The 27,506-nt window shown below is 36.7% G+C and overlaps 1 protein-coding gene across 2 annotated transcripts in view; it reads right to left on the minus strand.

The window, feature by feature from the left end:
* The window catches only part of UVRAG (UV radiation resistance associated), a 292,228-nt gene that overhangs the window by 122,087 nt on the left and 142,635 nt on the right, over positions 1–27,506 (minus strand). For both annotated transcript variants that reach the window (XM_032853034.1, XM_032853035.1), the window contains 3 exons: positions 18,897–19,023; positions 1,934–2,018; positions 69–156 (listed from right to left, as the gene is read on the minus strand). In XM_032853034.1, coding sequence (XP_032708925.1) covers positions 69–156; positions 1,934–2,018; positions 18,897–19,023 — 300 coding nt within the window. The remainder of the gene's footprint in view (positions 1–68; positions 157–1,933; positions 2,019–18,896; positions 19,024–27,506) is intronic.

The raw sequence follows: 27,506 nt of genomic DNA on the forward strand, positions 1-27,506 counted from the left end.
AGAAAACATTTTAAACAGAAACCATCTTTAAAAAAAATGTTTTTCTTTCCAGAAAATTTGAAACTTACCAAATCAATAGGATAAATGTAGGAAAGTTCAGATAGTAATTGCCTGCAACGAATTGTCAACTGAGCATTCGTCTTCAGAAAGAGTTCCCTGATGAGCAAAGATAAAAAGCAAACTTGTTAAAAAACAACAACAAAAAAAGTTTTCATGCTCGTTAACATTTATTTCCACATAATTGATGTGGAGGAAGATTAAATGGCCTGCAGTAGGCCACAGAAACACAGTAGTCAAGAATAATAGCTAACATGACTCCTGACCAGTCTCTAAATAGTATAAATCAAGATAAAATATACTGAGGCCTATTGTGTGTGTCTAACACCATGCTAAGAGATGTAAAGGGTAAAAATAATCATTAACCGAGCACCTAACACTCTATGTCAGGAGCTTTATAAATGGCTTTAATCATTACAACTCAATTAGGTTGATATCATTACACCCATTTTACAAACAAGGATACATACAAAATTTAGAGAGACTCAGTAAGCAGACTAGAGTCTCATTTAATCTGAGGCCAATCTGATTTCTGATTCTTTTAAGGAAGTCTTCGGTTTCTCACTCATAGCTACCTCAAAAAATAGCCTGCTGCCATATTCAGAAAATAAAAGAATAAAAAGAATAAACAGTAAGTTGTGGCAAGAGATGTACCTCTTCCCTTGAACTAAAGACATAAGACCAAGAGATAAAACATCTATAGGATAAATTAACCTGCTCAACTGTGTTAACGATTTAAGAAAAAGAGGGATTCAGAAAAACTGTAGGTCACAGTGGAATGTAAAAGTAGTAGGAAACACAAGGAGTACTAAAGACCTAAAGGGATCTAGTCCTGTTTTCCTTGTGATCAGGACAAAGTAACTTCCCAAAGCCTTGCCTTCCTATCTGCAAATTGAGAAGATCAGACCAGATGATCCCCACGGTTCTTTCCAGGTCTAACATTCTTGAATGCTCAACTGCTAAGGTTTCTTGAAGAAAAATGTAGGATGAGATGGCTTTCCAGAAAAAGTGAGTAAACATGAGCAAAAGAACAGAGGTGGCATCAAATTAAGCATGTGCTGGAAAAAAATAAAGAGAAAAACTATTAGCATCTGTTAACTGAATGCTGTGGAGGACTGAAATTAGCTACAGTTGTATAGTGCCGATTTATTGAAGGTTATTTGAAAATTAAGCAAAATAATCACCATGACTTCTTAAGAGGAGAAAAAATTATGGTTAACGTCATATTTTAACAGGAGAGGTCTGGGGTGCCTGGGTAGCTCAGTCGGTTAAGCGTCTGCCTTCAGCTCAGATCATGATCCCAGGGTTCTGGGATCAAGCCCCGCATCAGGCTCCCTGTTCAATGCTTCTCCCTCTCCCTCTGCCTCTCCGTCTGCTCATGTGCGTACTCTCTCTCTCTCTCTCAAATAATTAAATAAAATCGCAAAAAAATAAAAATAAAAAAGAGGAGAGGTCTGGTAAGCAACATGGAGGATGAACTGGAAAGACTGATGTTAGATAAGTTAGAAGCTGTGGCAGTAATCTCAATGGACTAACACTAAACAGGAGTAAGTCTGAAGAAATGACTGAAGATAATAAGCTACCCTATTGTAGAAGATGGGAAGAGAAGATTCAGACATTAAGTCATGGTGCTGTGGCCTTCAACACTAGAAAAACAATGTTCACGTTTCTGATTATGACTATACACTAGGAACTCTTGTAATGGCTACAATACTGAGTAGATGCTTCATAAATATTCGTTGAATAAATTAATGTGGCACCGACGTGTGCGGAATATAGGTTAATACCACCAGCTTTCAAAGAATGCTACTTTTCCAAATCCCATCCTCAAAGCAAACCCAACACTCTTAACCATTATTCTCAGGGCCATGTTTACCTTTTCGCAGTACACTCCTTCCTTAATTCATTCAGGGATTCCTTCTGGAGTTGAAGCTTGAGGTGCTCAGCTGAAAACGCACTTCCTAGAGACAGAGGGAGACAATTCCCGATGTAATACTGCAGATAGGACTGCTTACCAACAACCAAAAAGGCAGAGCCCATCCCCTGACCGTGAAGGAATAGAGTTCGGAGGCAAAGTAAGCTGGGTATAGAGGTCTTCTGGAGGGTTCACTAGAAAAAACCTCCCAACTTGTTCAATTTGACACAAGTCTGGCCTCTAGCAGGAATCAAAGAATTAGAGTCTCTGCCTCCAGATTTCTGGATTTCTGACCAAGAAACCCTGATGAGATTTCAAAATTCAGACAACTTCGTTTTAAAAGAAAGTTGATGTGGACTCTCGGTGTTCCTGCTTATTCACTGAAGGTTCAATTGTAATAAACAGACATTTCTGGTGAGGGATGTTGCTAATGGGGGAGGCTATGCAAGTGTGGGAGTTTGCAATATATGGCAAATCTTTACAACTTCAGCACAATTTTGTTATGAACCTAAAACTGCTCTGAAAAATGAAGTTGATTTTCTAAAAAAGTGGTTAATTTCTTTTCACCTATAGATGCTATACAACATTTCTGAAAGTATAAAAAGTAGAACAGGAAAAATTACTTGCATTTTGACTACTTATTATTAGTTCATAAACATAAGTAGTTTTAGCTACAATCACAGTGTGTAGGAAATGTATATTCTGATTTTTCCATATTATGTCATAAGCATTTTTACATGTTGACAGATAGTCTGAGTTGTAATGTTTAATGGCTGTGTAAATTTCAACTCCATGGATGTGAATTATATGAATATTCCACATTTTAACTGATACCCCATATCCCAATCCCATTACAGAACATTTAATTTCCTTTAAGTGTTTGCTTTAGCTCTACACAGAGATTTGTATTTGTTTATATGCCTGATTGTTGTATTTATATCAACTTTTGTAACCCACATGTCCATTTATGTGATCATAAAGTCCTTTCACGTCTTCCTATTCTAAGAAATGAGAACATCTTTTGTCCTTGACAATCCAGACCTGATAACACCAGAAATACTGAGGCACAGAAAAACATTCTTAGATCCAGACACACTAATCTCTGGATCTTACAAAGGGAATTAGTTTCATAAACCGCAATCCAATAGGAAAGGGGGCCTTCAACTAGTCTGTACATCTCCTGCAAGAAGGAACAAGAAGTACATTACTGACCATAATACAGTTAGACCTCTGCATAAATTCACCAACCCAAGTAATTTTATCAACATATTTCTCTCCTCTCTCAACTGTATTTAAATGATCCATACGTTGTTAACTTTGCCCCCCAAACCGAACATAATCAAGGAACACCACTTATCTTTTTTAGCCACAGTATAGGTCCTCCCCAAATATTCACCCTCCATGATTTCAGATGACATTCAGGTTGACAACCTCCACCGCCCACCCCATGTATGTGTTGAACAATTATCAAATATTTGAAATTTTCCAGGTATCTACCAGTGATTTCTAGTTTCTTTCTTTTAGTCAGAGACCCTATTATACATCATTTGACTCTTTCGTATTTGCAATAACAACTATGGCCTAACTGAATATTCCATGTACACATGAAAAAATGTATATTCTGCTGGTGTGCATTACGGTGGTCCACTCTTAATCAGGTCAAGTTAGTTAGTAGTGTTGTTAAAGTCTTTTCTCCTTACTGATTTTGTCTTCACTTGTTCTATGAACTAGTGAGAGATAAGTGTTGTGGTTTCCAGCTACAAACATAGATTGGGCTATTTCTTCTTTGTTCTACCAGTTTTTACTATCTATATACTCTGAAGCTCTATTATACATATTTAGAATTATTATGTCTTTTTGTGACTGACTCCTCCACCACAATGTTTTAAAAATCTGTCTTTATCACAGTTAATAGTCATCATTCTGAAATCTTTGTCTATTATTAATATAGCCACTTTGGCCTTCTTTTTTTTTTTAACTTTTCTTCTTTTTTTTTAAGATTTTATTTATTTATTTGACAGACAAAGATCACAAGTAGACAGGAAGGCAGAGAGAGAGAGAGGGAAGCAGGCTCCCTGCTGAGCAGAGAGCCCGATGCGGGACTCGATCCCAGGACCCTGAGATCATGACCTGAGCCAAAGGCAGCGGCTTAACCCACTGAGCCACCCAGGCACCGCACTTTGGCCTTCTTTTAATTCATATTTGCGTGATATACTATTCCTATTCTTTTGCCTCTAATCAATCAATCTACCTTTATATTAAAAGTGGGTTTCTTAGAGATAGCATTTAGTTGGGTCTTTTTTAATATAAAATCTGAACAATCTCAGTGTTTTAACTGAGATATTTAGACTGCTTACACTTAATATAATTGATGTTTAGCTTAAAATCTACCATTTTGCTAGTTGTTTTCTGTATGTTCCACCTATTCTTTGCTCCTTTATCTTTTTTTATGCTTTTGGATTGAATATTTTTTACCATTCCCTCTTTCTTCACTACTGGCTATCTTACTTCCATTTTAAATTTTTAGTGGTTGCCCCAGAGTTTACAGTATATAACATCAATAAATAAGTCCAACTTCAAATACTATTATACTACTTCATGTAGAATATGATTATATTTATACTACTTCATGTAGTATATTATACTACTTATACTACTTATGTAGTATACTACTTCATGTAGTATATTATACTACTTATACTACTTCATGTAGTACTTCATGTAGAATATAAAAAAATACTACTTCATGTAGAATATAAAAAAAACTGTAAGTACCATACTCCCAATTCTTCCTTTTCCCACTGTTCACATTCCTCACACATTTTACTTTACACGTTTTAAATTCCAAAACATTGCTATTTTTGCATTAGAAAATAGTCTTTCATAATTATAAATAAGAAAAAATGTGTTTATAATATCTTAAACCATTTCTGGATATCTCATTTTTTGTGTGTAGAGCCAAGTTTCTGTCTGTATCATTTTCCTTCTGCTGAAGAATTTTTTTTTCTTTTCCTTTTTCTTTTTTTTTAAAGATATATTTATTTATTTCAGGGAGAGAAAGGAGAGAATGAGAATGGGAGGGGCAGAGGGAGAAAGAGAATCTCAAGCAGACTGCGCACTGAGCACAGAGCCTGACTTGGGGGTCAATCTCATGACCCTGAGATTATGACCTGAGCTGAAACTGAGTCAGAAGCTTAACCAACTGTGCCACCCAGGTGCCCCAAGAATTTCTTTTAACATTTCGTAAAATATAGGACTGGTGATAATGAATTATCTTAGTTTTGTCTGAGTCTCTTTGCACTTCAGTTTGGGTAATTTCTATTGATTTATATTCGAGTTCACGTATTCTTTTCCTAGTTGTACCACATTTACTGAAGAGTCTGTCAAAGACTCTTCTCTACCTCTGTTACTGTGTTCTTTCTTTACAGCATATCCATTAGACTTATGTATTTTATAGTTTACATCTCTCAGCTGAAATTTACTACCTAGTCATGCTTGTTATCCACCTTGCCACAAAAGCCTAAAGCACATTAATCGTAGTTATTTTAAATTCTCTGATAGTCCCAACATCTGAGTCACTGCTGAGGTTTTTTCTTCTTCTGAGTTAATTTCTTCTCAATAACATTTTGTTGGTGGTATTGGGTGGGGGGAGAGATAATGATGGGTTTTTTTCATTTTTGCTTTTCCCTGTCTCAAAAATTTTGATTGAATACTCACCATCATGTGCAACAGAGAACACAGGACAATAGAGCAAGGAAAGAGCATGCATCTTCTGCTGTTATGGGAATTGCATCAATACAATTAGGAACTGGGCTGTGTTTGAGTTTTGTGGTTGCTGTTTTGTTGTTACCTTCAGTGTAACACATTCTTCAAATTTCCTCTAACTCCCCCTTACTGGAGGTGGCGATGGTGGTGGAGATGATCTGCGGGAGGCTTTTGCTCAGTGAACCTGTTCCACACTCAGATTTGGGTATTCCATGTAAACCCGCACTGAAACAAGAGCGAGTCACTCCTCAGATGGCACACTGTGGTGGCTCTCCAGCCTGGTTGGGGAGGAGAGCAGAGTTTTTCTTTCATCTTGTTTGAGTTAAACAGACCCTGTGTCCTTAGGTATCAGGTAGGGCTTTCTCGGTGATGTTGTCCTTCCCTTAGGGATAGAAGGTTTCTAACAGTCCAGGTGCAACAAGGTTCCTGCCCCACCCTTAAGGGCAATGTTTTCTTTTTTTCTTCCTCCAGTCCTTCACCTATGCCCAGGGGATTGCAGGGCTTAACAGCTCCTCCTCCAGAGGCTTAATGCTTTTGTTCTTAGAGAAGAGTTGTGCTTTCTAACAACAGTATCCACTCCCATCCCTCTAGACCTATACCACACCAAGGGAGGCTTTCTACATCTTCTACCCTGTCTCCAATCTTTCTTGTGAATATCCAGTGTAGATTCACACAGAATAAACTATACACAGGTGTGAACTGCCTTCTAGTTGCTATATAGTCTGCAGACTTAGTGGTTAGCAATTTGTTAAAAATTATGACTAAATTATTTCGCCTTCTTAGACAGTGGCCCAACTTCCCCCTGTGCTCTGCCACTAGTGAGTCAGCCCTCATATCCTGTCTCATCTTTTCTTACATATCAGGCTCCTTGGTTGACCTGTAATCTTAGTTCTTTAGATTCAAGAAAAGTTGAGTTTGTACATTACCCAGCTTTCTCTTGTTGTCAGGGTGGAAATGAAGTTCCTTCTACCTTTTTACATCCTAGGCAGGTGCTAGAAGTCGAATCTGATTCTTTGTATTTTCTGCTCCTTTTGGGTCTGCTATTCTGTTTGTTCAACTTGGGCTAGTTCATACTGTTTTCCTCAAATATATGATGACCCTTGGTTTTCCCTTCAAATCCGTGAACGGGGGTGCCTGGGTGGCTCAGCTCAGCTGGTTAAGCCTCTGCCTTTGGCTCAGATCATAATCTGACGTCCTGGGATGGAGCCCTGAGGCAGGCTCCCTGCTTAACAGGGGGCCTGCTTCTCCCTCTGCCTCTGCCTATGGCTTTCCCTGCTTTCCATATATGTGGCTCTCTCTCTCTGTGTCAAATAAACAAATAAAATCTTTTAAAAAATCCACAGACAAGCAATTAAACTGATTAATACAGGCAACTAGTGTAGGTTTCTTTTGAAGCTATAAAGATTTATTTACATGAAAGACATTATTCCCAAATGCCAGCTCAGTGTAAGCGGGTAGGTCCTGTTGACAATTGGGCTTTCCTTCCAAGTATATATGCCATGCTGGAAGAAGGTAGTACCTTTATGTTTAAACCACCACAACTGTCAAGTAAGGAGAACTTCACTTTGGGATTGTGTTACTCAGGCATTTCACTTCTAAGTAGAGCTGCCTTTCATGTTTTCCCTCTTGGTCAATTGTAAAAGTCCAGAGCCAGGCTCTGTTCCACCTTCCAATGCCAAACCCTTGTACCATGGGACCTAACTAGGTCAAGAATCCATTATGTTTAGAAAGCAGTTGGAGCAAGTATTATAGGAAGTTACTCCAAATTCACAGAGAAAAGAAAATGAGCTAGTAGGCCCAGCTACCTGAATTATTGCTCCATCATTCCTGATTTCTATACTTGGAAATTCCAAGTTGAAGTCTCTGAGAGTTGTACCAAAAACCTTTTCTATTTGTGTTACATGCTGCAGTTTTTCTCTACTCCAGTTTATGCATCAAAATAATCATATCTATGTAGTGTTTTTGAGAACTGTGTCAAAATCTTTGCTATTCCATTGGTACCCTCTGTTATTTTGACCACGACCACTGGTTCATTCTTTATGTAAGTATCTTTACGATCTATCACTGGGTCCTTGAGAGGGAGAGAGAGAGAGCAAATGCATCTGCTTGGTTTACCATATTCCAAAATGGCTTTCTGAAATGTTTGGCCCTTTCCATGTACACACTAACATTCCACTCTACTAGGAAGATGGCTTCTCTGTTCAGCAAGAACTCCAGTCAGATGCTTAATTTTAATAACCAAATGTCAATGCTGTTTCCTGAAAATCTAATAGCTAAAGAATATGAATCTTGCTTCCATCAACAAAACAAAACACAGACTCTTTGGGCTCTCTCTCACTGGAGAGTTTGGTCTCAGACTGGATAATGGCCAGTTCCTGTCAAAATTAAAGTTAAAACCAATAAACCGTCATTCTTCTGGGTTCTCTACATCAAGTCAGATGACCAAAAAGCAATATACTTGAACTATTTTAGTTTCCTTCCCTGCAGAATTGCCTTTTCTGTACTATGATTTATGATGCTGCCCTTCTCAAGGGTTAATAGATATTTCTTGCTGTAACTTTTGCAAAATTGCAATTGACTATATTTCATTATGGTATTTAATACACTGCACAGAAGAAATTGCATGCTAAATTCCTCTCCGAATTTAGTGCCAATAAATTTTTTTCTCCCTAAAGAACTGATGCACTTCCTTCTAACATGCAGTGGGAAGCAGTGGATTCCTTTCGTAATTCTACACAATTGGCTTGATGGCTAATAAGGTCAGAGCTCATTTTAGTGTTTCAATACAATAGGCAGATCCTACGGGAGGCAGGGTACTATACTGGAAAGCCCCCGTACTCAGGAAGCAGAAAGACCAGGGTTGAAATCCTACATATGCTACTTTCAGGACTCTAGACAAGTCTCAACTTCTCTGAGTTTCATTTTCCTCATCTGTAAAATGGGGATTAATTTCACTTTTGTTCAACATTTTCATTCTCTCAACCTGCTCTCATGAAGCTCTGAGTGGGTAAAGAAAATTACACAATCAGTCTGATTGACTCTACTTTAAACATACAAGCACAGAGCCTACCAGGCACACTGTCCACTATCAATCCTACTCTAATTCCCTCAATGTGCTTTCCCACTCTTGGACCTGACTACTCCACACATTCCCCTCAAACCTTAAACAACCTCTAAATTGAATACAATTGTCTCACCTCGTACCATCCTGAAATAATCAGATTCCTTCACAGTCCTACCCACTACCTAATATGGAAACCTGCCCCTGTGCCATTTTCTTAGCCTTCTGTTCAGTGGGTAAGGCAAATAGCTTCATTTATATAAACTCCAAATTTCTTTTCATTCCAACCCATGTCAGTCACACTGCTCTCTTCCTAAAAAATTATGTTCCAGCTACAGTGGCCTCTTTTCTGTTCCACAGTCCAAACCCTTTCCAAGCCTTTTCACTTGCTGTTTCCTCTGTTTTTCCAGCAATTCTTACCTTCAAGGCTGAGCTCCTCAGGCAAACCTTTTCTGAGCAATCTCTGCAGAAATGGTCTCCCACAGTTATCGTCTATCATCATCGCTTGTTTAGTACTTGTCACAACCTGATATTTACTTTAGTTGGTTTCTTGTTTCTTATCTTACCAACTAGGTAAGTATCCAAAATTGGAAGTCTTAATTAATTCTTCCTTTTTCTCTCTTTACCCCAATATCTGCTTTTCCTCCAGCATTTGTCTTTGTTTAATCATCTGGCCAGTTGTCAAAAATAGAAACTGGAAACCATCCTAAGTCCTTCTCTCCTTCTCTCCTCAAACCCACCAAGCCATTAACAGTAGAGTCTATCATCGAAATATTCCTGGAACCTATACACTCCCTCCTCCCTTTACATTGCCAATCTGTTTTGATTTTAATTATGGAAGACTTAGATTATTATAATAACTCCCCAACAGTTCTCTATCCTCAACTCTTCAAAGAGAACTTTCTAAAATATACGTTTAATTCCCAATCTGTATTGTAGTCCTCAATATGGTTTCATCTACCTTTTGTTTTTGAGAAGCTTGCTTAAGTTATTTCAGTAGATCCCCAGCCCTTTCAACAAAAACGTTTATGATTAAGGCATTCCTTACCCCTGTGGCTTCTCCTATGGACCCTTACTTAAATGTATCCTTAGCTGTAGATTTACTAGAATTACCTACAATTCTCTAATCTACCTCTATGCTTCTGTATAAAGTGTTCCCTCTATCTGGGAAGTATTCTTCTAGACTCAACCTAAGGGTCACTTCCTTTACCCGGTGTTGACTTTCAGATACTTACCTTTTGTGCTCCTATAACATCTTCGAAATATCTGTGTCATATACTTATCACACCTGTGATTACGTTTCTAACATCTTACTGATGCTGGGGTCGTTGTTGGTGTTCCACAAATGATGACCAAAGAGCTTGATGAAGGTACACATGCATACACATACTCAGTGTTCTTCCTGTTTCCTTTACATGCCTTCTGACCTCTTCTTATCTCTGTGTTGAACCAGCCAATTGCAAAAGTATTCTTTGTAAATGCCACATCTAGCTTTTTGGAATTCCAGTAGAGAAAAATGATGGTAAGCCAAATGAAAATTCTGTCAGATGGCTTATTTCTGTCCATCTATACCTTCCATTACAAAAGAGGGAGATTAAAATATGATAGTTTACCTTCCCTACAGTCCATTTAGGACATTACTGGAATAAATAATTATAAATATATGGAGACAATCATTCTGAAAAGAAAACCTGAAGTTTACTCAGGACCCAGATTTGTCCTCCCCACTGCCAAGTTCTCTGCTTTCACATGCTACATACAATGTCAACAGCTCAAAGTAAAGAAACTTTAAGAGCATAAGCCCCAGGGAAAAACTGTCCTCAGGTTCAGAAGTTTTTGAAAGGCAGATATTAATAATTTTTAAGGAAGTCTGCTTAGGAATTTCTGTCAGACGGCTATAAAAAAATCAGAACATATACACAGACTAATAAAATTTAAATTCTGCTATCATTACAAATAAATATATCTTGAATTATAAAGTCAGTGAGGTGATTTTTCAATTTGTGACCTTATGATGGAAGAGGAAAAAACTGTTACATAATACTTAATAATGTCTTTATAATTTCAAATAGAAATCAATAACCTTTTAGTAGAAACTGAAGCCTCAATTTAAAAATACTGTGTGATTCTTCTTTTATGAGAAAAGAGCACAATACTTTACCAACCAAAAAGAAACTAATTAAGTAAACTAGATACATAGTTCTGGGATCAAGCCCTGCATCGGGCTCCCCGATCAGCAGGAAGGCTGCTTCTCCCTCTCCCACCCCCCCTGCTTGTGTTCCCTCTTTCACTGTGTCCCTCTCTGTCAAATAAATAAATAATTAAAAAAATAATAATTAAATTAAATTTAAAAAAGAAGTGATCATAATTGATGGAAACTCCATATAAAACATTTCTTATTTTGGCAATAAAGGATCAAAACTTTCTATTTACTGAAATTACCAAGAGGATTTTTTCCCTAAATCTCAGCAATGAAATCTGACATAGCTGACTTCTACACACTACATTACTAAAAGAATGTGCTTGTTTTTGCTCTTGCTTAGCAAAATGAATTGATGATCTTTAAAACAGAAGGTCCCACCACATGCCTTCCCAGTTAATAAACAACGTCTATAGACATACATACACACTTAGGGTCAGAGAATCTCCCTTGCTCTCTATTTTTGTATCTTTCATTGCTGGGAAATACATTGTTGGTACCAAACTTGGAAAAATAAAGAGATTTGTAAAAAAGATTAACAGATTCCACTCCTTTTTGCCAATCTTAACTTTCTGAGGTAAATAGAGTATTAGAGATGTAAGAAATCTGGACTGCATAATTCAAAATTTTTTGTTTGTGAAGAGAAGATAAGACCAAAAAGGTTGAATGACAGGTCTAGGGAGAAAATGAGACAATGGCAGATTTTTAATCCAGACCTCTTAATGAATTAAGATGTAACCAAATCAAAGACATCTTTGGGGAAAAAAAAATCACTTCACCCACCCTATAATAAAAAGGTATAGAGTAGAACAAAGTTCTTTATCTAACAGTCCACAAGCCAAATGGAAAACTAGCAAACCATTAGTCAATTTATCTGTTGGGCACATACTAGAGAAAGCAACAATATTTTGTTTCGTAGAAACAAGACAAGTGTTGGAGTCAGAGAACCTAAATTTGAATTTGGATCTGCTCTTATTTGTGACAAATGTCTCTGAGGCCCAATTTTTCTCATTTGATAAAATGGGGGGAAATTATTCTCTTGGGGCCCTTTTAAGAACTAAATAATATACCATAAGTGAAATATCTAGCACGTTATGGAATTTCAATAAAAGTCACCCACTTTTTAAGATTTATGCAGGGTTTAAATGAATGTATTTTGTAAGGTTTTAGATAATATGGAATAGTGACAAAAGCACAGAGTTTAGAGATAAAGGTCTAGGTCAACATCCCAAATTTGCTCCAAACTATCTGTTCATAACTGGCCCCAGTCACTTATCTTCTCAGTTATCTCATATATATGAAACAAAGATAATGATATTTGCCATACCAAGGTCTCAGGGATACTTTAAAAATCAAATACAATAATCTCTGTGTAAGCACTTTCTAACTATAAAGTACCTTATATACGTTATTGTTACTATCAAGAAAATTAACTGCATTAAAAAATAGCCACTTCCTACAAAGCTTAGAGAACTGTGCTTTTAAAAAGTTCGTATCACTCCCCAGGCACACTGAAGAGTTCTTAGATTTTGTCAACATTTGTAAAATGTGTTTAGATTATAACCTAAACACATTTCCTTAAGACCAATGTTTCATACCATTTTCTAAACCAAGTTTCAAGCAAACTAATTTAGATGGAGTGTTGCTTCTCTAAGATTTGGGGGTTGAGGCAACAGACACTGTAAGCTAACATATAATTAATTAATGGAGAGATTATTTGGTTTAAGACACTAACGAGGGGAAATCTGTTTTTTATTAACATCATAAGTTAAATGACTAATATCTGCCAACAATGAAAATGCATCCAATAATAAACATTAATACTGAACGGATCAGCTCATGGCCCATCTGGAAGTTGCTGTAGACAAGCTGAACACCACAGCCTTTGAGGAGTGAGAAGGGGAAACTTACAGGTGTGGAGTAATGAGGCCCCTCAGAGCACGTGGCCACTCAGCAAGTCAGCAACATGGACAGAAATTATCTTTTTGCCTCTTCCCAATATATCATCCTACTGCAATAAATTTTTATAAACAAAAATATAAAATATATAATAGGCACCTGGTTTCTCCCAAATGTTCACACAAATTAATCCCTATGGCACTGCTATGAGCTGCTATCCTCACTACACATATGTGTAAAAAGTTGCAGAGTTAAGTGATTCCTTTAAGATCATTCAGAAGAATCAGTAGCAATGATTAAATATCATATATTACTGACGCTGTATACTAACTGCACTCTTGGGCTGAGAACCAAGTGCCTGGATAAGCACCAAATTCCAAAAAGAAGTCATAATATGTAAGAAGTCAGTAATATTCATATTAGCAAATCATTTCACAAATGATTAGCAAACATGCTAAATCTAAGCACATGCACAGGTGACAAATACATTTTCCCCTTCGTGTTACCAATACCAGTGACTCAGGTGTTTTTAAATATTTTAACCTGACTCAAGATTCATTAAATAGTACATTCAGTGTAAGCATGCAAGAATATGGTTCAACACAAATGTTCTCTCCAACCGATAATAAATATGTCTCTGGTTACCTAGCACAATCACTCTGAAGAACAGCGGTCCCCACCAAGTAGAACAAGATCTACTGGTACATAAATCTGGTTATCTGTATCCAGCCACCCCTTTTTTCCAATCCCCCACCCCCACCCTAGTGCGGACCACCACAGTCTATAGTGATACACAATGGCAGAAATTTTGCAGCCAACAGCAGCACTCTTTCTCCTCCTTATGTTTGAGACCAAGGTGTTAGATCCTAACCTTTCAATGATTCCAACAGTTCAGGAAAATACAAAATAATACTCATCTCAAATGTTTGTATAAAAGTGGGGAGAAAGTTCCTGCAATATAGAGTCAGTGTTAAAAATCAGTAATTCTGACCCATCCTGGCAAATATATATTTAACTTTGAGCATTTTCATCCTTTATTTCCATGATAAAATGGAGATACAAGAATGTGCTAATTCTGGGTGCCTGGGTGGCTCAGTAGGTTAAGCCTCTATCTTCTGCTCAGGTCATGATCTCAGGGTCCTGGGATCGAGCCCTGCATCAGGCTCCCTGCTCAGCGGGGAGCCTGCTTCCCCTCCTCTCTCTCTGCCTGCCTCTCTGCCTACCTGTGATCTCTCTCTGTGTCAAATAAATAAATAAAATCTTTTTTAAAAAATGTGCTAATTCTGATTTGACTGTCAGAATTAAAACAGTAGAACAGATATCTACAAAATCCTATAATCTTCCTTTGCTGCAGAGTTAGGCACCAGTAACTCTGAACACAGGCTCCACTCTAACTTGCTTTGTGGCTTTGGACAAGTCCTTAACCTCTCTGAGACTCAGTTTCCTCATATGAAAATTGAGTAATAATATATATTTATTATTAGGAGGGTAATAAGAATACCCTTAATTGATAGGACTACAGGTAAAAACCAAATAAGATAAAGAATAGGGGTGTCTGGGTAGTTCATCGGTTAAGCATCTGCCTTCAGCTCAAGTCATAATCCCAGGGTCCTGGGATCAAGCCCCGCATTGGGCTCCCTCCCTACTCAGCACAGAGTCTGCTTCTCCCTCTCCCACTGCCTGCCACTCCCCCTGATTGTGCTCTCTTTCTCTCTCTAGTGATTAAGTAAAATCTTAAAAAAATAAAAAAGATGAAGAATAGAAAACACAAGACATTGCCTCAGTAATGAATAATCTATAAGTATAAGCAATTATTTTTTTTTCAGTATAACAGTATTCCTTGTTTTTGCACCACACCCAGTGCTCCATGCAATCCGTGCCCTCTCTAATACCCACCACCTGGTTCCCCCAACCTCCCACCCCCCACCGCTTCAAACCCCTCAGATTGTTTTTCAGAGTCCATAGTCTTTCATGGTTCACCTCCCCTTCCAATTTCCCCCAGCTCCCTTCTCCTCTCTAACTCCCCTTGTCCTCCATGTTATTTGTTATGCTCCACAAATAAGTGAAACCATATGATAATTGACTCTCCTGCTTGACTTACTTCACTCAGCATAATCTCTTCCAGTCCCATCCATGTTGCTACAGAAGTTGGGTATTCATCCTTTCTGATGGAGGCATAATACTCCATAGTGTATATGGACCACATCTTCCTTATCCATTCATCCGTTATTATTATTACACTCAGTCTTTTTTTTTTTTTTTTGAGATTTAATTTATTTATTTGTCAGAGAAAGGGAGAGTACAAGCAGCGGGAGCATCAGGCAGAGGGAGAAGCAAGCTCCCTGATGAGCAGGGAGCCCAATGCTGGGCTTGATCCCAAGACCCCGGGTCCATGACTGGAGCTGAAGGTAGACCCTTAACCTACTGAGCCACCCAGGCACTCCTACACTCAGCCTTTTAAATGGGATAGAAATCACTGTTTATCATTCCATCTGTTTACAAGCTGATGACAGACTTCCTGGGACTTCACTCTATCATTATAAGAAAAAACACAATTGAGAACATAACAGGAGAACTCTCCCTATCCTTTTACCATATGCTGTTAATAATATACATTCCACAGGCTTTACTTAGCATATCTTTGGTAAAATGTAGTATTACGCAGTATTATACAATGAGAGTTTTAGAATCAATAGATTTGAATCCCAACATCACCTGTCACTAGCTGTGTGAACTTAAGAAAGGTATTTAATGTCTCTGACCCTAACTGTAAAATGTCAATAATAACAGTACTTACCTCACAGAATTATTGTGATGATTAAATAACATCATATCTATATAGTGGTAAGTATGGCAACTGAAACATTATAGCTATCAGTATTATTACTTCTCTTTTTAGAAAATGGCAAATGCCCTGAACCCCTCTAAAATGCTATAGTGTTCTCATTTTAAAAATTGATGACACTACAAAAAGATGTGCAGAAATACATGCTACAGGTAACAGGCAATTTGAATATAATAAAAATTCCACGCCACCATAAGAACTAAGTCTTGCTACAGAAGAGAAGACCTCTTAAAGCAGGTCTTGTATGTACACAGCTACCTAGTTATCTGGAGTCACTCAACAGACTGTGGAAATACACTCTGCTCACAATGTCTCACAATTTAAGTGGCATTATCCCATCAGACTCTCATGTCTCAAAATCAATATGCAAGCTGTGTTGCAGCACAGATAACTTTAACAAGCACTGCCAAACAATATATAGTATTTTTTTCTATAGTGTTTCACATGAGAGTATCAGTTTTCCCAATGAATGCTAAGCTAGAAGGTACAGAAGTCTTTATTCTTTGGCAATAAGCCCACGACATTAGACTGACAACCATGAATATGATTCATTCATTCAATAAATATTCATTCAATGCTTACTGAGTCCAGGCACTGTACCATGCCCAAAGAATATAAGTTTTTCACACAGTACTTGGGCAAGGTCTCCCCTCAGAGATCTTAGCGCCTAGAGGAGGGGATAAACTAATAATTAACAATGCTATAATGGACACAGGATGCTACGGAAACACATGGTAGTACATCTAACCAAGGGGGCAGAGGCAGGAGAAGGGAAAGGGAGCCAGTGAAAAATGTCCTGGGGAAAGTAACATTTAAACAGTGGCTTAAATGCAGGCAAGACAGACTGAAGCATATTTAAGAAACTAAAAGTTTTTTACAGCTGAAACATTCAGACTGACATGACATTGTAAGTCATGCTGAGTCAGGATGTGATATAGGAATCTGCACATATAATAAAAATCAATACCACTTTAAAACAATCAGTTCTATTTCTACACATCAGCAAGAAGGAGAACATAAAATTTAAACATTTATAATAGTATAATAAAACATCAAAAAATAGAAATAAATTCAATGAATTATGGGAAACATCCACGTACTAACAATTAGTTCACCTTATTCATGTTTTGTAAAGATTTAATAAACAAAGGAATATACCATTTTCTTGGGTTGTAAGACTCAATATTTTAAAGATGTCCATTATCCCCAATTGTATTGATAAATATATTAAATGTAGTCCCAATCAAAATACTAGCCAGATTTCCTTTTCTGTATAGAACCATATGAAAATGCAAAAGGATAGGAATAAGCCAGTTACTGGTCATGCTAATGGCCACAGATTCTATTTATATGAAATGTCTAGAACAGGCACAACAATAAAAACGAAAAAGTAGATTTCCATCCTTGCAAAGATGAAAAAAGGTGATCTTGAAAAGGAACAACTAAGGGGAAGAACTTTAACAGATATAAAGACCAATTATAACACAAGAGAAATTAGAACATTGAGATAATGGCAAAGGAACAGGCAAATGGATCCACGGAACAGAGGGCCTGCAACAGACAGGTAAGTACATGGCCACCAGTTTATGACAAAAGTGAGCCTGCAGTGCAAAGGAGAAAGGTTTCCAGTAAATGGTAGTGGGTCAATTGAATATTTGTATGAAAAAATGAATCTTATTAATATCATACACAAAAAAACAAATCCTAATGAATTACAAATACAAATGTAAAAAGTAAAATAGTAAAGCATTTCAAAAAATATAGAATAACACCTTTATGACATTAAAATCAGCAAATATTTCCTAAATTGGACATAAAAAAATCTTTACTATAAAAGGAAAGATTGATAAAATGGAACTTCTATTCATGTAAAGGTATCATTAAAGAAAGGGTGCCTGGGTGGCTCAGTCAGTTAAGGGCCTGCCTTTGGCTCACGTCATGATCCTGGGCTCCTGGGATTGAGTCCCACATTAGGCTCCCAGCTCAGCAGGGAACCTGCTTCTCCCTCTGCCTCTCCCCCTGCTTGTGTTTTGTCTGTCTCTCTCAAATGAATAAATAAAAATCTTAAACAAAAACCAAACAGAATGAACTGGCAAACCACAGAATGGGAGAATACATTTTTAAATGTATATTTCTAACAAAGAAACCTTATCTATAATATATAAAGAACTACTGACCCTCTACCCACCCCCAAAAAAACTGGAAGGGGGCAGGTGAGAAGGTCCTGGCAGGAAGACTTCAACAGGTACTTCACAAAGGAGTGTATCCCAGTCAGCAAGAAACATAAAATAGTGTTCAACTTCATTAGTTTTCAGGGACATCAAAATTAAAACTGCGAGGAGATACTACAACATACCCACTAGAAAGGCAGAGAGTTCCAAGTGCCACCAACGACACAGGACAAGAGAGCTGATACACTGCCGGGTGGAGAGGAGGTAAAATGGGCACAAGCACATTGGAAAACTTTTCAACATAATCTACTAAAGCTGAAGATATGCCTATCTTGTAACTATGTAATTCTGCTCCTAAGTTTATATCCAAGAGAAATGCATAAAAAAACTTCATTAAGAAGCATGTATGAGAAAGCTCATGGAAGCATTAGCTAATACTTCCAAACTAGAAATTGCCAAAAGCCAGAATTAATAAATTCATATCTATATTTGCACAATGGAATACTACGGGCAGTAAGAATGAACTAAGACTATGCAGGTTAGGATGAAACTTACAAACAAAATATTGAACAGAAGCCAGCACATAAAATGTACATATTATATGATTTTATTTGCATAAAGTTTAAGATGAAGCAAAACCTATTTTGGTGTAATAAGTCAAGGTAGTGGTTAGTCTGGCTGGAAATATCCTAAACAGAAGGGAACACGACGAAGCTTCTGAGATTCTGGGCTCCTTGTAATGCCCTGTTTCCCAGTGGAGATGCTGCCTACGTAAGTGTGCTCATTTTGAAATTTTGAAATATTGTGTGGGTGAATGTGTGTGTATCTTTATACACCCTTCTGTATCACCTTCAAAATACTTCCAAAAAATTTTTAGAATCATATCACCATATTTGTACAAAGATGACTATTTGAGCCTATGGAGAATGAAAAAGGTAAACTGAATATAGAGGTTAGGCTGTTTGTATGGTATTTTTACTCACCTTTGTCCTGTAATGCAATTTGTTGCTTATGCAGTAATGCCACCTCCCGTCCCAAAGCTTTCTTCTGTCTTTCCAGTTCATTTCGAAGCACCAAAATTTTTAATTGCAAGCACTCACTTTGTTTTCTCTAAATAATTAAAAAGCACAGGTAAATTTATGACTATGAAAGTCATGACTATGAATAATTATACATTCACAGTGTCTCCAAATTAATAATGATGTAAAGCACCTTAATAGTCATCTAATTTAAAGATCTCTTGAATAACTTAATTATCTGCACTGGCCATTTTAATAGAAAGAACACAGATGTAAGCAGAGAATAAACCTGAAGTCTGGGGACAGGTGTTTCTAAGAATCCAAAAAGCACTACAAATATCTCAGGCCTCTTTCCCGAGATCACAATATAATTAAGACAAAAATTCATTTTTAAAAAATGGAGCTCTCAAAAACTTAAACATAGACATACCACAGGACCCAGTAATTCTACTGCTAGGTACACACCCAAGGGAACTAAAAATATGTCCATACAAAAATCTGAATATGAATTTTCATAACAGCATTATTTATAATAACCAAACGGAGGAATCAATTCAAATGTCCATCATCTGATGAACCAAAACAAAATGTGGTACATCCGTACAAAGGAATATTACCTTGCAATAAAAGAAATGAAATAGTGATGAATGCTACAACATGAATGAACCTTGCAAACACTACACTGGGGCACCTGGGTAACTCAGTCAATTAAGCATCTGTCTTTGGTCATGACCTCAGGGTCCTAGGATCCAGTCCCATTGTCGAATCCCTGCTTAGCAGGGAGTCTGCTTCCTCCTCTCCCTTGGCTGCTCCCCCTGCTTGTGCTCTCTCTCTCTCTCTCTCACTCTCTCTCTCTCAAATAAATAAATAAAATCTTTTTAAAAAGAAAAGAAAACACTATACTAAGTGAAAGCCAGTTTAAAAAGGCCACAAACTCCATTTATATAGAATCCACAGAAACAAAAAGTAGATTTCCATCCCTGCCAAACTGAACCAAGGTGCTCTAATATCCCACAGATTTCAGAGAAAGTCAACCAGGGACCTGGGGCTTTCACCCCTTCCAGGTGATAACCATCCACAGTATCAGCGGACAGCACAAGCCGAGCCTGATTTACAAAAATAATGAGATAATCCTCTCCCTCCCAGCTGAGTGATACCAGAGGAGTCTTAGTGGAGAGTGAGAACTTTCCTTACTACACAGTGTTAATGAGGCCAGTCTATTCAGCATGCTATCAGTGGAGGCCATGTGGGGAACAATACCAAAGTATTACTACACCTCTTAGCCAGGTCAGTAGCAGTGAAGGCCTAGTGGAGAGTGGGAACTCCCAGTCCTGCTCAAAAGTAAGGATGCCCTCCCCCATACTCCTGCCACTTGGGTGTCAATGGAAGCTGCTTGAGGAACCTGAACTTTTATACCCACCTAGCAGTAATGAGATAGCATCTCTCCCTTCCCTATCAGAGAAAGAGGTGTCAGAAAAAGCCAGACCAAAGAGGTTTCAATAAGATCTAGAAACTCATAACATCATATCCAAAATGTACAAGTCTCAATTAAAAATAATTCAATACACCAAGAACCAGAAAGATGTCAAAGTAAATGAAAAAGGATAATTATGAGATACCAATACTGAGGGGCGCCTGGGTGGCTCAGTCAGTTAAGCGTCTGCCTTTAGGTCATGATCCCAGGGTCCTGGGATTGAGCCTCACGTCCTGCTCTCCACTCAGCAGGGAGTCTGCTTCTCCCTCTCCTTCTGCCCCCGCTTGTGCTGTCTCTCTCTCAAAAAAATAAATAAATAAATAAATAAAATCTTTAAAAAAGAGAGAGACACCAATATTGAGATGACAGACATGTTACAATTATCTGACAAAGACCTGGGAGCAGCTATCATAAAAGTGCTTCAATAACAATTAAGAACATCCGTGAAACAAATAATAAAAAAAAAAGAACATCTTGATAAAGAAATACAAAGTCTCAGTCAAGAAACTGAAGATACAAAAAAGAATCAAATGGAAATTTTATTTCACTTAGCATAATCTCCTCCAGTTAAAAAAAAAAGGAAATTTTATTTTTATTTTTAAAATATTTTATTTATGTATTTATTTGAGAGAGAGACAGTGAGAGAGAGCATGAGCGAGGAGAAGGTCAGAGGGAGAAGCAGACTCCCCGTGGAGCTGGGAGACTGATGTGGGACTCGATCCCGGGACTCCAGGATCAAGACCCCAGCCGAAGGGAGTCGCCCAACCAAATGAGCCACCCAGGTGCCCCCCAAAAAAGGAAATTTTAGAGCTGAAAATATCTTGAATAAAAAACTTAGTGAATAAGCTGAACAGCAGAATGTAGGAGACAGAGAAAAGAACCTTTAAGCTGGAAAACAGAGCAACAGAAACCACCCAATCTAAACAAGAGAGAGAAAACAGAGTGTTGTTAAAGAAAAAAAAAAACAAAACAGTCTCAGGATCTGTGCAACTATATAAAAAGACCTAATATTTGTAACATCCAGTACAGGGAGGAGAAAAGAAATAAAGCAGAAGTGAAAAAGTAAACGATGATGAAAAACTTCCCAAATTAGGCAAAGAAATACATCTACAAATTCAAGAAGTTAATGAACCCTCAAAGAGAATAAATAAAATGGAGAAAATCACAAAATAAATAAAATCAAAAGCTGGCTTTTTGAAAAGGCCAATAACTTTGATAAAATTCTAGCCAGGCTAACCAAGAAAAAAAGAAAAGACAAATTAATATTATGAAGAATGAAAGAGGAGCCATCACAACTGATCCCATGGGCACTGAAAGAATAATTAAAGAATACTATAAACAACTCAATGGCCACAAATTTGGTAACTTAGATGAAATGGACCAATTCCTTAAAGACAACCTACTAAAACCCATGCTAGGAAAAATAATCTGAAAGGGCTTATATATGAAATAATTAAATTAATAACTAATAGTCTTTTAAAATGTAAAGTACCAGGCCCAGATGGTTTCACTGGTGAATATTACCAAACATATAAACAAATAACACTAATTCTTTAAACTCTTTCAAAATATAGAAGAACTTCCTAACTCATTCTAGGAGGCCAGCATCACCCTAATACCAAAATCAAAGACATCACTAGAAAGGAAAATTACAGACCAATCTCTCATACACACAGATGCAAATTCATCAATAAAATAGGAGCAAATCAAATCCAACAAGTATGAGAAGAGTTATACACCATAGCCAAATGGAATTTATTCCATGTATGCAAAGCAGGCTGAACATTCAGTAATCAGTGAAATTCACCATATAAACCAGGCAAAAAAGAAAAGTCATATAATCATATCAATACATGCCAAAAAAGCATATGACAAAATTCAATACCCATTTATGATAAAAATTCTCAGCAAACTAAGAATAAAGGAAAGCTTCCTCAACTTGTAAAGAATATTTGCCAGAAAACCTACAGCCAACAACAACTTATGATGGGGTTATGCCCCAATAAACCCATTATAAGTTAAAAATATTGTAAGTTGAAATACATTTGATACACCTAACCTAATGAACACCACAGCTTAGCCTAGCCTACCTTATGTGTGCTCAGAACACTTACATTAATCTACAGTTGAGCAAAATCATCTAACACAAAACCGTTTTATAATAAAGTGTTAAATATGTCATGTAATTTATTAAATACTGTACTGAAAGTGAAAAACAGGATGGCTGCATGGGTACAGAATGGTTATAAGTATTATCAGTTGTTCCCCTCATGATCACGTAGCTGACTGACAACTGTGATCTGTTACTGCTACCAGGCATCATCCCCAGCATCATATATTGCTAGCTTGGAAAAAGATCAAAATTCAAAATTTGAAGTACAGTTTCTACTGAATATGTATCATTTTCACACTATCATAAAGTAAAATCTTACATTGGGGATTATCCATACTTAATGGAAGTGAACCAGATCCTTTCTCCCTACACTGGAGAACAAGGCACGGATGTCCCCTTCCACCACTCTGTGAAACATGTACTGAAAAACCTAACTATGCAATACAATAAGAAAAGGAAATAAAAACTATCAGACTGGGAAAAAAGAAATAAAATCATCTTTGCTTACCGAGGATTTGATTGTCTGTGTAGGAAATCTCAAAAAATCAACCCCTCCCCACCCGTCAAAAAAACAAAACAAAACCCAAAGCCTCCTGGAACTAGTAAGTGATTATAGCAAGGTTGCACAATCCAGAGTTAATACACAAAAGCCCATTTCTTTCTTATGTAACAGCAAGGAACAATTAGAACATGAAATCTAAAACACAACATTACATTAGACTAAAAAAAATGAAATATTTAGGTATAAGACTAACATAACAAAATATGTACAAGACCTAAATGAAGAAAACTGAAAAACTGATGAAAGAAATCAAAGGAGATCCAAATAAATGAATGTCCATATTCACGGATGGAAAGACAATATTATTAAGATGTCAATTTTTCCCAACTTGACCTATAGATCCAGTGAAATCCCAGCACGTTATTTTGTTGGTACCAACAAATTGATCCTAATGTTTACTAGGAAGGAAAAAACAAAACAAAACAAAACAAAAACACAATAGCTCAATACCGAAAAAGAACAAAGTTAGAAGACTGACACTATCTAAAGTTAAAACTTACTATAAAGCTACAAGAATCAAGACAGTTTGATATGGACACAGAAGAGACAAATAAATCAATGGAACAGAAGAGACAGCCCAGAAACACATACACACACGAATAGAGTGAACTGCTCTTTGTCAAAGGAACAAAAGCAATTCAATGGAAAAGGGGATAGTCTTTACACCAAACGGTGCTGTAACTACTGGACAGGTGCATACAAGCAAAACAAAATGAAACAGAACCTTTAGATACAGACCTTATACCTTTCATAAAAATTAAATCACAAAACTAGTGTGAAATAAAAAAATTATCTTATGTGGGGTGCCTGGGTGGCTCAGTAGGTTAAGTGTCTGACTCTTGATTTCTGCTCAGGTCACGATCTCAGGGTCATCATCAGGTTCAGCACTCAGCCTGGAGTCTGCTTGTCCCTCTCCCTCTGCTCTTCCCCCCTTCCTCTGTCTCTGTCTCTGTCTCTCTCTCTTGAATAAATAAAATCTTTTAAAAAATTATCATACAAATTCTATAAGATAATACTAGAAAATTTAGGTGACCTTAGGCTTGGAGATGATTTTATATACAACATCAAATGCATGATCATAAAAGAAGAAACTAAGTTGGTCTTCATTAAAATTAAACCTTCTACTTGGCAAAAACCACTATTAAAAGAATGAAAAGATAAGTCACAAACTGGGAGAAAATATTTGAAAACCACTTATTTGATAAAGGAATGATACCCAAAATATACAAAAAAACTCTAAAAGCTCAACAGTAAGTAAATAAACAACCCAATTAAAAAATAGGCAAAAGATCTGAACTGTCATCTCATCAGAGAAGGCAAATAAGCATAGGAAAAGATGCTCACACCATATATGTCATCAGGGAACTGCAAATTAAAACAACAGTGAGATACGACATGTATTTACTAGAATAGTTAAACCTAAAACACTGACAATACTAAATGCTGGCAAGGATGTGGACCAACAGGAACTGTCTGTCATTCATTATTAGTGGCAATGTAAAAGGATAAAGCACTTTAAAAGTTTCTTACAAAACTAAACATAGGCTTATTACTGTAAAATCCAGCAATCATGCTCCTGGATATTTATCCAGATGAGCTGAAAACTTACGTCCATACGGAAACCTACACGTGAATGTCTATAGCAGCTTTATTCACAAGTGCCAAAGGTTGGAAGCAACCAAGATGCACTTCAATAGGTCAACAGTTAAACAAACTGTGGCATATCTATACAATGGAGTATTATTCATCAATAAAAAGAAATGAGCTATCAAGCTATGAAAAGTCATGGAGGAACCGTAAATGCATATTGCTAGGTAAAATAAGCCAATCTGAAAAGGCTACATACTATACGACATTCCTGAAAAAGGCAAAGCATGGAGACAGTAAAAAGATCAGTGGTTCCCAGGGGTTCTAAAAGAGGGAAAAAGGATGAATAGGTAGATTTTTAGGCCAGTGTCATTACACTGCATGATAGTGCATGGTGGATACATGATACTGTGTATTTGTCAAAACCTAGAGAACTGTACAACATGGAGCAAACCACAAAGTTAATATTCTACTAATATTAACTCAACAGTTGTAACAAATATATCACTCTAATATAGGATATTAAGAACAAAAGAAACTGGGAAGAGAAGAAGGGAAATAACTTTCTGTACAATTTTTCTGCAAACCTAAAACTACTCTAAAAAATAAAGCATATTTTTAAAAAAGTGATAGAACCATACCTCAAAAAAGTCAATTTCACTGAATGTTTATTTGATAAAACAAGTCCCAGACACATTCTACCAGAGATACAATTAAGTTTGCTGAATAAGTTTATTAATTTATCTTTCCATTAAAATACTTCCTACCAAATCCTATGACACCACACTCTAAACTTTACTCAGACTCCCTTTTTATCCAAACACCTTTAGGGGCCAGAATTTTCCTCCAGATAAAATCTGAAATCCTGTCCCACAATAAACATATATGTGCTTACACATGTTTGCATTCACACACAATTACTGTCCTGTGAATGTGTTTGCCTTTGTCTCCTGGTCTTTATCAAGTGTCAATAATATACATTACATGATTTTCCATGACATAAATCTTAACCAAACAGTAATATTTGGTCATACCTAGTAAATTCTTATCTTCTTCCTAAAACATATATTAATTAAAATTGTAATGAGAAAAAAATTATTTTCAATAAATAAACTAAACAGGTTTATCAGGCAGGTAAGAAACTTGAAAAGATGAAAGTCAGCATCTCTATCTGACTCACAAATATTGAAGAAGCAAGGGCACTCAGTGAGATGAGAAATGGCATGGCCTTGTTGAAGCAACGGGCATGGAAAATGACTTGGCAGTTGTATGGAAAGTACTTTATAGCTATTGTTTCTCACCCAAAATGCTTTCTTCCTCATCACTGAAATACTGATTCTAAACAGATGGCTTGATCATCTGTTAAAGACATTCAAGCCAAGAAAACAAGCACAAAAGCTTATTTCCAATCATCTTTATTCTATTTGACTGGAAAACTCTATGAAATATGAAACATCCCCAAGCAATTTTTCTTGAACAAAGCAAACATTTATGAAAGGCATACTATGTGCTTCTAAATGAATGAGAAATGTTACCTGTTTTCTACGAGCTTGGGTCTAATAGAGATAAAAGCCATTTTGCCCTATTGACCCACTATAAAAACAAAGACCAAAGTCAGTGAGTGTGATTATCATTAAAGAAAAAGGAATCAAGAAACAATTTGGGTTTCTTTAGTAATTCAGTAGTGTGATCATGACACTCTACTGTGTTTTTATATCACTTAGAGAAAAAATATGTAAATTCTTCAGGAGCAATCTTTTCCCACAAAGAAGTGTTCAATTTTCATAACTTGAATTTCTCCATAAAATATCCAAACTGAATTCTACCTGGTCGAGAAAAAAAAAACAACAAAACCAAAAACAGGAAAACAACTTTTCACAGAACACAGAGATCTGCCTACTTAGAGGGTTAATCTGTTCTATTCCAGGGTATACAGTCAAATTGGGAAATATTTTCTAGAATCGAAGAACCAAGGGTACAAGTTAATCTAAAGACTAAACTAATACAGGAAGGCATGTTTACAGTGTGTTTGTGTTATGGTCCATGTGCAGAAACTGGCCCACTTACAGAAATGTATCAAGTCATTCAAAACCGGGATGGTTGGCTCTAATTTCTGAGGAGTAGAGTAAACAAACCTGCCCAAATGGGATGTGGTTCTGCTTCCTTTCCAATGCATCTAACACAAGAGCTCAAAGACCTTAATGTTCTGTAAGTATCTTCTAATGAGTTTCTGTGTTCTATTTATCTGTTTACTCCTAGTTAATGTCACATGTGCATCTCCAATGGATCACTGTTAACTGGATTTTGGTGTTTTTATACAACATGTATCTGTTCTGAAAATCACAGTTTCATCTATTTGCAAGCACACACATTCCTATTTGTGGGTCTTTACAAAGACAATGATGGGCAATGTTAAAGATTCATTTCAGAATGACAGACTAATTTGTACTAAAGGAAGCAATTTTCTTTAGATCACACTGGAACTAAAAAGCCTTAGACAAAATGTTCTCAAAACATGGTCCAGGAAACCATGAGAATTTCTGAGACCATTTCAGCATCTGTGAGATCAAAAATATTTTCATAATACTACTAAGCTGTTATCTCCCTTTTTCACTCTAATTTTCTCATAACTATACAGCAGAGTTTTCCAGAGTCTCTAAGATTTGTGGTATCACAACAGATTGATTGCAGAAATAAATGTGAGAATCCATCTGTCTTTTATTAGCCTAGGCATCATCAACAGATATATGCTAAGATCTTTGAGGTCTTAATAATTTTTAAGAGCATAAAGGAGTCTTGAGACCAAAAAGTTTGAGAATGGTGGCTTAGGGAACATTC

Source organism: Lontra canadensis, unplaced genomic scaffold (genome assembly GCF_010015895.1).
Source record: "Lontra canadensis isolate GAN:19392208 unplaced genomic scaffold, GSC_riverotter_1.0 scaffold7, whole genome shotgun sequence".
Lineage (NCBI taxonomy): Eukaryota > Metazoa > Chordata > Mammalia > Carnivora > Mustelidae > Lontra > Lontra canadensis.